The sequence below is a fragment of the Ovis aries genome, chromosome 3, assembly GCF_016772045.2.
Source record: "Ovis aries strain OAR_USU_Benz2616 breed Rambouillet chromosome 3, ARS-UI_Ramb_v3.0, whole genome shotgun sequence".
NCBI classification, from domain to species: domain Eukaryota; kingdom Metazoa; phylum Chordata; class Mammalia; order Artiodactyla; family Bovidae; genus Ovis; species Ovis aries.
The window spans coordinates 19,936,777-19,948,408 of NC_056056.1; the positions used below are offsets into that span (position 1 = coordinate 19,936,777).

The 11,632-nt window shown below is 44.3% G+C and overlaps 1 protein-coding gene across 1 annotated transcript in view; it reads right to left on the reverse strand.

The window, feature by feature from the left end:
- PDIA6 (protein disulfide isomerase family A member 6) overlaps nt 1-5,726 on the reverse strand; it is a 23,384-nt gene extending 17,658 nt beyond the window's left edge. The window contains exons 1-2 of the mRNA XM_015094221.4: nt 5,618-5,726; nt 530-671 (exon numbers count right to left, since the gene is read on the reverse strand). Of these exons, the coding sequence (XP_014949707.1) occupies nt 530-671; nt 5,618-5,636 (161 nt within the window). The 5' untranslated portion in view covers nt 5,637-5,726. The remainder of the gene's footprint in view (nt 1-529; nt 672-5,617) is intronic.
- Nucleotides 5,727-11,632: the final 5,906 nt, after the last annotated feature.

Below are 11,632 nucleotides of genomic sequence, written 5' to 3' on the forward strand. Positions count from 1 at the left end.
GTAGATGACCCTTGAATAAGAAGAGTTACAGGTGCTGCTGACCTGCTGCAGTCGAAAATCCACATGTAACTTTATAGTCAGCTCCCTGTATCCACAGATTCAACCATAGTGAATTGTGTAACAATGGAGTACAAATTTGTTGGGGGAAAAAACAAAAAGCCCACATTTAAGTGACTTGCACAGTTGTATCTTCACTGCAGGTTTCTTTTTTCCCCCCAGAAGTAGATGCAAAGCAAGAGAAGAATTTATCTTCAGCCCACTTACATTGTCCTAAAGACCAGGTAAGTGCGTCTTTCTAAAATTCCTTCTTTCTTGCAACTATTAGCTACTTCCAGCATTGTTTCCTAACTGACTCAAACTCTGCACCCTTTAATAGTCAATCAACCCTTTCCCTCTTGTCTTTTACTTTTTACCATTATGAGATTTCTTTTCATTAGCATTACCTGGATGCGTCCTCTACCTCTTCTAAACAATCAGTAAATTAGGTAAACAAGATGGCTCAATCGACAACTACTTTATAATTACTTACCATGGAGCATAGAATTCTACAAGCCACAAACTGTCACTCTGAATAACTTCTCGGTTGAAGTTTGAGGGGGTTAATTCAATTACATCATCACTAGACGAATACAGACCATTAACTGTTATAAAGAGGGTACAGCTCATCAGACCTGGAATGACAAGAAACATACCATCAACAGCAGGGTTCACGCTCTGACTGGAAAAGTTCTTTTCAACTAACCTAGGCCGTTCACACAGAGGGCAGCTTGGGTCAGCTCTCTCCTAGCCCTCTCCTTCCTCCACTCCCCCACTTTCAGCCTGGCTACTGTTGGAGCTCCTGGGATTTTACTCTCTCTGGGGCAGTGGTGAACAAGAAGGGAACAGACCGCCCACACCCTCATCTCTTGAGCTGTGTTGGGAACAGATTTAAATACTATTCTTAGCGCTTTCCCTATGCTAACACCTTCATTCTGTACAACCACACTCTATGAGGCAGGACTATTACTGCCATCTTCTGGGCAAGGGTGCTGAAAAACTGGGACGTTCCATCCAACTCTGAAACCCTGGATAATCCACCCACTATTTCTTGTGTTATTCAAATGCATTATTAGCATGCTATTTTTATTAAAGCTTTTTGACGGGAAAAATAACTATTTGACTCTTCGACTAGACTGTGACTCTCTTAAGGACAATGATGTTTTTTAGGTATCTTTCTTGCTACTAACATTATCCATGGCATATCATCAGGCACTCACAGCGCTGCTGGATGAGCTCTGAATGTTCACGTGAACAACTGACAAAGGGAGGCAGACAGTCTATTACAGTATTAACAGTTTAGCTACCCTGTGGACCAAATATATTTCTCTGGCTACTCATATGCCACCTTAGCCACAATTTCATATGCTTACTTTGTAGACAGGATTTAGATTTCACGTGGAACTTTTTAAATAACCCAATAGTAAACTTCGAGAATGAGTACATATTGATGTCAATTGTTCTATTGCTCAGTCCTCCACCTTACACCTACTAAGGCATTCTGAATTTTCAAATCACTTTCAAATACATTGGATCCACTTGATTTTTCACAGCACTACTACTTAGAATGTGAGAATCATCCTGATTTTGGAAACATGGGCAGATAGAGATCAAATGGCCCATCTACGGTCACACCTAAAACTGGTGGAGCAGCTCTGACTCCTATTTCCAAGCTCTATCAATTAAACCATGCTGTCTTTTCAGTACTCAAGATAGAAAGATTCAGTACGCCATGGGCATGAATAATAATTACACTGCTTGAGGAACACTGCATCTGAATTACAGTATGACTAGCACTGTAGGAACTTCACCATGAACTCTACCACACTGTAGGAACTTCACTGCAAACTCTACTAACAGTGATGTGATGCCACTAAAGGTTATCATGCAGTGGATATGATCAGATTTGCTTTCTATAGAGTCTTCTGGCTGCAATGTGAACAGGGGATGGAGAATTATCAGGAGAGTGGTTTCACATAAACCAAGGGCAACGTGAAATGAACTACAGTAACAAAGGCTAACGGGAGGTCAAATAGCCAAGACTGAAAACTGCCTACTGGATATATGACGACAGAGAGGTCCCCGGGGCCCTGGGCGGTCATGGTAGAGAAGCGAAAGTAAGCAGCAGTCAGGCTGCACAAGGTTAGAGAAAGCAGGAGGGAACAAGCTGGTGAAAATAATACAGTATCTTTTAAAACAGGTTTCTTATAAAGAGCAGGAGACACCAAGTCAATGTGGGATAAAAGGAAGTTTTCTTTTCAAGGATGGGAGTGATTTGAGCATGAAGGGAAGAAATATGTGGAGCAACAGAGACTACTACAGGGAATAATGGAACAAAATGCCTGAATTACGAGGAGGGGAGTAAACCCAGAGTCAAAGAGAGGGGTATCTTGCCACAGGATGAACTCCTCTTCCATTTCAAGAGGTGGAGAAGGGTGAGTGTGGACGGAGGTCAAGCCAACCAGAAAGAGGCTCCTTTTATAACTGCAGGTCAATACAGCAGCCACATGGGGCTACCCCGAAGGGAGGCATGCTGGAGGTGTAAAAAGCACACTGAATCTCAAAGACTTGATAGGGGAAAAGAGAAAATCATCTCATCAGTATTTCTGATATTGATTTCCTCAAGATATTTTAGATATAACAGATATATATTAAAATTAATCTCACCAACTTCTTTTTGTCTTTTAAATGTGGCTACCAGAAAATTTTAAGTTACCATATAAATTTAGCATTATATTTCTATTGGGTGGTGCCACTTAATAATCTTTTCTTTGCTGTGGAAAAGATCAGAGTTGGACACATTCACTAAAGCAAGTAAATCAAGAACCTAAGTAGAGACCATCCTAATTGTCAGTAAGCTTGAGAATAAAACTGGTCTTGGAAAATCTTCTATGGATTTTTAAAATATATTTATCCTCTTTAAAGAATAAAATCTGTATGAATTGTTATTTATTCAATATATTGAGCTCCTTGCAAATTTTTAAAAATAAGAAAAGCAAACAAACAAACTATAAAGCAGTTCTGCTTAGAATGAATTATTTTTTGGTAGATATTGTAGCTGACATCTCTCTACATCATACAGAGGTTTAAAATTTTATATAAATGTCATCTTATTATACATTCCCTTTTGTAACCTTTTTCACTCAAAATAAGTTACATTTTCTACTAACTAGCCCCCATGTAACCATTTTTAATGGCTGTATCATGTTCCTAATCCACTATTGACATAATTTGATGGTTTCCACATTTTTTTTCCTATTAAGAGGCCAATGCTAAAAATTCTATTTATTCTCAAATAAATTTGATTATTTCCCTAAGAAAATATCTTACAAGGGAGATGGGGTATGGCTACCATTTTGATATATGTATCTGTTCAACTAGCTTCCAAAAATTGACATCTCAACTAAGAATAACACTTATAAGACACTATATACAGTTAACTCATTTACTCTAAGTGGTATGTGTCATCATGCCCATTTTTAGCCCAGGAAATGGAAACACAGAAAAGGTAACTTCCCCAAGGCCACATAACTAAAGAGTAACTAGGAACCCATCCCCAAATTTTAACCAAAGGACTGGACCCCGCAGGAGTAAATCCCAGAAGGGGCGTTCTACAGACTGTGCAGGGGAATCACATTCTCTCTCTTCTCCTGTCAATCGGGAAGAACAATGAAGAAGGCACTCTCCTCTTCATGCTGTTCCAAGTAGGTTGGAGTCATTATAAGAGGTTTTAATGACTGTTTCACTCATTAAACAGTGATTTTTGTTTAATTGTTCACCTCAGGAAAGTGGTACGAAGATGGGCATGCCTAATGACACTCGGTATAACATAAACTCCAGCTTTTTTTCCCTCGAGTAATGGTGCTGGACTTTCATAACTTTCTATAAAGTAGCCTGGATCTCACAAGAGCACCCTCCCACTATAATGGCTATCAATGGAAATGTCTTGATAAAGGTTCAAGAACTAAATTCTTTAACAGGCAGTAAGACCTAGTAGGGTTAGAAGGAAATCAAACATGCTACTCCAAAAGCATTAAAAGGTGTACAAAATCCAACAGCAATAACAGCAGTCAGTAACTACCCCCTACAAAAACATTCAGCCCACTTAAAATGATAAGAGTTAGGTCTGTTGATCGATAATGATCTGTTTCTAATATTCACATGGTCATTCCACTCACTGATAACTTGCACCAATGGGAAATTGGAACATCCAAATGTCTAGAAGCTTTGTGAGCAGATGGTTTTGCCATCTGTGGCCTCCTATTATTCCCCAACAGTAGTTAAAGATGCTATAAATCTACATCAGTAACCTCTCTGTACCTCACCTGCTAGCAAGAGTACATGGTCCCAAAAAAGTCATCTAGAAACCGAGAGGGCGCGCCAAAAGGCTACCTTAAAATAACGAGTCAACTGAAAGAATCACAGATGCTTTCAAAGCCCTGTTTGAATTCACTTGCAAGCAACTAAACAGAAACTTAAGTTCTTCGCTCCTCATCTATTATCTCTACAGTAATATGGCAAATATTTCTCTTGCTTTCTCTCTTTAGGTATATATACATACACACAAACTCCTTAATCCCGAGAACACCACTAGGGAATACAAGCCCAGAGTGGTTAAGTAACTAGCTCCCAGTCACCCAGCTAGTAGATTCGGGGGACCGAGGCTGGGACCCAAACCTTGCTCTCTGGACCAGCGTGCTCAGGTACCCACTGTTACAGCGCCTTGATTGGGACCAAGAGGGCCCAGGGAAGGAAGGGGATCCTCCATCTCACTACTGAACTCGCTAAGACATTTACCTTAGTCTGGGTTCGATTTAGTTCTGAAAAGTTCAATCACATCTAAAGCGCTCTTGCATCGTGAAACCCGCTTTAAGAAGGTACTGCTGCCTTTGAAGGAAACTTCTGATCGATTTCAGGACTAGGTTTTGATATTGCAGGTTTTTCACAAGTGGGAATTCCATAAAACGGTTGGTGAGGGCAAGCTGCAGTATGAGGAGCCCGAGACTCCCCCCGAACACTCGAGGCCCAGAACAAGGTCCCCCTTCCAGGTGCCCCACTCCCACCCCAATACCCAGCCACGGTCAGGGACGAGCCATAGTCAGTCTCGGGGGGTTCGATCGCAGCTCCCGGCCTTCGCTCACACCCCGCCCGCCCCTTCACAAGAGCCCGGCGTCCGGCACTCGGCCCCCGGCTCGGGGCTGTCCCCAGCGCCCCGGGTTTGAGCCCAGCCTTGGGGCTCCCGCGCGCACACGCTCCACCCACCACCCCAGCCCAGGTGGGATGCGGTCGCCCCCCGCCAAGGGCTCCCTCATCTTCCCGCGCGCCCCACACGTCTGCTGGAGGGCCAGCGCAGGGTTGGAGGAGGAGGGGGAAGCTCCGGTCAAGGACAGTCTCAGTTCGCGGAGCTCCCTACTGCCGCCGGGGCTGCCTCTGCGGAATCGTCCGCGAGGACCCGGCCCGCGACCCTCCTCGCCAGCGCGGGGCCCGGGCAAGGCCAGGCACCCGCTTGCTCCCCGGACCTCTCAGGCTGTTCCCCTCACCTCACCCCCCCGGCCTCCCGGACGAGGAGGCCCAAGCCTACCAAGCACCAGGCGAGCCATGCTGAGCGCCCGCGCCGCTACACGTTCCAGCCACCGCCTCACCGCCGCGCCGCGCCGCGCCGCGCCCCCACCGCCCCTCGTACCGCCCTCAGCTCGCGAGGTGAGCTCGGGGCGGGGCGGTGCGGCAGGGGCGGGCCGGAAGACGTTCGCCAAGCCGTGGCCGCGGCTTATTGGTCCCGGCAGACTTCGCTCATTTGCATAGCCAATGACAGGCGGCCGGGTAGAGGTTACCGGTTTGGGTTTTTGCGGGGGCGGGGTGATAGGCGGAAGGAGGGACTAGACAACTGTTCTGCCCCGCCCCCCACCCTTGTCCCTCACGTACCCACAGCCCTGGTTTTCCGTGCTTGTTCTTTCTGGGAGTAAAATAGTTAGTGTTGTTTTTCTCTCGGATCCTTACGGTTCTGTCTTTTCCCCACTCGCTTCTAACCAGTCTCTTTCCTTCCTTCATCGCTTGCTTCCCTTCACCCCCCTAATCCTCCATCCATCACGCTCTTCGTCCCCAGGGAGGAAAAGTTTTTTTGGGCCGTCAGCTTATCTACGACCTTATTAAAAATGACATATTAATTTGTTTCACTCGTTGTGCCTGAACAAGTACTCAGTTATTAAAAACACTTGCTAAGCACACACTGTACAGAACACAATTCAACAAGTATTCATTTTGTTGAATTAAAGTTCTCACGACCAGGGCACAAGACTGCAAAGTTTTTCACAGACAGGCCCTCCGTTCTCTGTGGAAACCCTGCGGGGATGAAGCTTCACGACTCCTCATTTTCAGGGTTTACTTCCTCCTCCGGGGAGGGACCCTAGCAATGAGTTTACATGGTCATGTGTTTTGTAACATTTGCAAAAGTGAAATATTTTCAGCATTACGGGCTAAGATCTCTGCATCTTTCCACTCTGATTCCCTTTCTTACGTTTAGAGCAGACTCGAGCATTTTGGTTTTGTATTACTAATGTATTATCACCATGGTTTATTTCTTCGTAATGCTTAGTGCATGAAACAGCTCTGATTTTGGCCAAAGCATTTATGAGATCTGGGAGTAGTGGAGGCTGGTAGGGCTTCTTGGAAGAAGTGGCACTGGAGCTGAGTCTGGAAGAAGGAGAAAGTCTGTCAAAGCACAGAGAGGAAAGGGAGTGATGAGGGCACAGAAGGGTGAACTGACACCACGAAGAGGAAGCTGGCAGCAAAAGCCAGATGAAGGGGTGGTGCTAGGGGCTGTTTGAGAGACTTTAAGATCATGTAGAACCATGTAGATTCCTGAATTTTGATTCTGTAAGATCTCTTTGAGTTTATTGATACTTTCGTAAAATCTAGGATTTGGTGTGTTGGGGTAAGTTTTAGGGAAAACTCTGAAATCCCAGTGGCTTCTACCATAATGGTTTGTTTCTTACTCTCATTGGAGAGCAGCTTTTTCTGTGGTGATTCAGGGACTCTGGGTCCTCACACCCTACAAAGACACCATCCTCTAAAACAAGTGCTTTCAACATGGGAAATACTGCCCCAAGGGGACAAAATTGGATTTTGGCACAGAATAATAAGACAATCTTAGATATTACCAGGGCCACAGTACAGAAACAGAAATTTCATGGGAGAGAAGAAATTAGGAGAAGAGACATCTAAAAGTTCTCCTTAGGGGTTATTGTTCCTCGCTAAGTCGTGTGCGACTCTTTGTGACCCCATGAACTGCAGCATGCCAGAAGAGGTGATGAGGGAAAACCAAGTAGAGAAACAGTGCTCTAGAACAGGGCTGTCCAACAGAAATATAATGTCAACCACGATCATGCACGAAATTTTAAAAATTTTAGGAGCCATGTTGAAAAGGTAAAAAAGAAGAGATAATTTTAATAATACAGTTTGACCCTAAATATTCCAAATTTTATCATTTTAACATGTAATCAAGAAAAAATGATTGATGAGCTATTGACATTTGTTTTCATACTAAATATTTGAAACCCAGTGTATATTTTATGCCTGTGTATGCGTGCTCATTCGCTTCAGTTGTGTCCGACTCTTTGCGATCCTGTGGACTGTAGTCCACCAAGCTCCTTTGTCCATGGGATTCTCCAGGCAAGAATACTGGAGTGGGTTACCATGTCCTCCTCCAGGGGATCTTCCCCACTCAGGGACTGAACTGGCATCTCCTGAGTCTGCTGCATTGCAGGTAGATTCTTTACCCCCCGAGCAACCTGGGAACCCCGTATTTTATGCTTAAAGCAAGTCTAAAGTTAGGGTGTCTGGATGATGTCTTAATCCCATGTCAGGAGGTGAGTCCTCATGGTGTAGAGCTCGGGAATTAGAACTATCCTCTCTACCCCCAAACTCCCAGTGTACAATGTTGGGACAGGACAGGACAGGAGAATCAAAATAAATGGTCCCTTTCAGAAAGGAAAGTGGTAGGAGATACACAGAGGTCCCTGGTTTAGGGCCATTTTGAAATGGGTGGACGTTCTGAATTGGGTGGAATCATTCTGATGGGTGGACACTGGAAGAAGGCTTTGGTTACAGGTGTGAAGAAGGCTTTGGTTACAGGTGCAAACAAAGGAAAAGTTCACTCACTCATTTACTCAACAGATATTTCCTGAATATCCCCTTATTTTCAACACATTGGTAGGTCCTGGGGGTACCAATGTAATGAAGAGCTGTTCCTTGCCCAAAGGAGCTCACAGTCCAAAGTGGAAGGCAGGTCAATAAAAAGTTACAGTGAAGGTACATACAGAGAGTTCTCTGGGGTCATGAAATGAGCCATTAATCTGCTCTGCTTGAAAGAGTCTGATTGGAAGAGGGTTCCTGGCATGGCAAGGAGATGTTCCAGGCATGGGCAGATTCATGACCAAAAGCACAGAAGTGGAGAAATACATGGTGCATAGAGAAACCTGACCAGCCCTCCATAGCAGGTCGACTGGGACCAGTCTCAACAGTGACACTTTTATCAAAACTATGAGTTTTAAGAACAAAAGATTAAACCATTTTACATAACAAAATTTCTTGAATTCTAGAACTTTGAGCCGACATTTGGTAGGGCTCTTTAGGTGCTCAGCAGTTAAGGATGGAGCTTTCCAGCATTGGGTGGCTGAGATTGGAGACAGTTTCAAAAACTCTTGCTGACCTTGGCTGGAAGCCAAGCTGATCAAACATCAGCTCTGGGCCATTGTTCCCAGAAAAGACAAAAAAGGCAGCCATCATATCTTCTGAAGTACCGCAGGTTCCTCTTCTTGTTCTGTCCTCAAAGGCTTCATCTCCAACCAGAAAAGAATAAAACAAATGATTTAAGTAGCAAGAGAGGACTATCCAGAAATCCTCATATTTTTTAACAGAACAATGAGCAAAGTTAGTGACTCAAATTCTCATCATGCTTCATATGGTTAATAATAACTATAATAATAAATAATAGATGATAACTTTGTATGTGCTTGCTTCAGAACTTTTTAAAGTGGGTGTGGTGATATTGATGAACAAACTGGACACTTACTTTTCATTTCATTTTCTATGATTTCCGGCCCCTGATGCTTAGCTACCGTGATTGCAGCTTGTCTGCCCTTTTCCATCAACCCCAAGTTTCTGCAGCAATCTTTCTACCCTGGAAAGAAAAGAGAGGAAGGCTGTGGGGCTAGATGAGAATATATACCTCTCACGTGGGTTACATTTGCTCAGAAGTAAGTGATATGAAAGCCCTGAGGAAGAAACTGGAATATCATCTCACCTCTCCTTGTTTGACACTCGTGTGTGTGTTGGTCCCTCAGTCATGTTTAACTCTTTGAGACCCAATGGACTGTAGTCCACCAGGCTCTTCTGTCCATGGGATTCTCCAAGCAAGAATACTGGAGTGGGTTGTCATGCCCTTCTCCAGGGGCCTCTGATGTTGTTGTTCAGTTGCTCAGTGGTGTCTGACTCTTTGTGACCCTATGGATTACAGCATGCCAGGCTTCCCTCCTTCACCATCTCCCAGAGTTTGCTCAGACTCATGTCCACTGAGTCGGTAATGCCATCCAATCATTTCATTCTCTTCCGTCCCCTTCACCTCCTACCTTCAACCGTTCCCAGCATCAGGGTCTTTTCTAATGTGTTGGTTCTTCACATCAGGTGGGCAAAGGATTGGAGCTTCAGCTTCAGGGTCAGCCCTTCCAGTGAATATTCAGGACTGATTTCCTTTAGGACTGACTGGTTTGATCACCTTGCAGTCCAAGGGACTCTCAAGAGTCTTCTCCAACACCACAGTTCAAAAGCATCAATTCTTTGGTGCTCAGCCATCTTTATGGTCCAACTCTCACATATGTACATGACTACTGGAAAAACCATAGCTTTGACTAGACAGAGCTTTGTCAGCAAAGTAGAGTCTCTGTTTTTTAATATGCTGTCTAGGTTTGTCATAGCTTTTCTTCAAAGGAGCAAGTGTTGTTCCATGTCTGGTTCTAACTGTTGCTTCTTGACCTGCATACAGATTTCTCAGGAGCAGGTAACGTGGTTTGGTATTCCCATTGCTTTAAGAATTTTCCACAGTTTGTTGTGATCCACACAGTGAAAGGCTTTAGCATAATCAATAAAGCAGAAGTAGATGTTCTTCTGGAATTCTCTGCTTTTTCTATAATCCAACAGATGCTGGCAATTTGATCTCTGGCTCAGCCACACACAGGCTCCTAAATCTTCTGTCTGTAAGTCCTCACATTTGTAGAACCAAAGCAGGACCCATGAGTTTAACTAGTGGGGCCTGAATTAGTTTTCTAGGGCCCTGCTAACAAAGTACCATAGGCTGAGTGGTTTAAATAACAAGAATTGATTTTCTCACATTTCTGGAGGCTGGAAGGTCAAGATCAAGGTGCGGCAGGATTGGTTTCTCCTGAGGACTCTCTCCTTGGCTTGTAGATGGCCACCTCCTCTCCATGTCCTCCAGGGGCCTTTCCTCTGTGTGTCTCTCCCTCTCATTAGGCAACCAGTCCTATTGGCTTAGGACCTCACCCTCATGGCTTCATTTAATCTTAATTCCCTCCTTAAAGGCTCTGTCTCCAAACACAGTCCCACTGGAGCACAGGGCTTCCACCTATGAATTTGAGGGGACACAATTCAGTTGGTAACAGTGATGGGTCATTTTCCCATCGGGAAGAACATCCCGGGGAGGGTAAGGAAACTTGTGGCAGAAAATTTGTATAAAGTCCACTGCCAGGGTCCAGCCTCAGCAGAGTCCAGGGATATCCTCAGGATGGATGACGTTGGCGAGTGAAGAAGGAAAGGAATGAATGAGGGAGGAAAGAATAGGAGCGAATAGTGTGGTGGAGAAAATAGAGGAGAAAAGAGGCTGATGTTCCTTGGTTTACACAGAAAATCAATAAAGTCTTGAGACAAGAGACTTGCACCGTCTATGTAGGCCGCAGGCGCCCTCCCAGTCTCCCGAGGGAGTGAAGACACAGGGCGCCGTCCCGTTCAGGTCTTATAGAAGCCCAGGCAAATAAGTAGACACAGCGGACCTCTGTGCTCCAGATGGGAACTAGCCTGAAAGAAGAGTAAGAAAGAGAAAGAAAGAAAGACACGGGGAGACCAAGCTTCTTCGGTGAGCTAGGCCCATCACTCTATTTTCAGAGAGGGCTTTTATACCCTGAGTTGTACATACTGCAAGGTGAAAAATGCAGAGTCGACTCAGCATTCCACCAGTATTAACTTTTATTGATACCAGGTTCTTTCCTGCAAGATTCTTATTTTTTGTACATTATCTTCTGGCCCGGAGGCCTGTTAATATTTTATGACCCCTTTTTGATAAGGGTTGGTCAGCCAGAACAATAATTTTCCCTTAAAATGTTTCTTCTTAAATTCCTAGCCTGCATCACCCTTAAAGTACAGAGTTACATTTTTATGGAGCAAAGATTCAGCGGCTTACAGCAAAGAAAGAACTTATTAACTCAAAGTCTAATGTTGCTAATGCTAAAACTGCTGCTTGTTTTTTCTACATCCTGACTATATGCATTCCCAGGAACACAATGGATAAGGGATGTGAGAACTTGGCAGC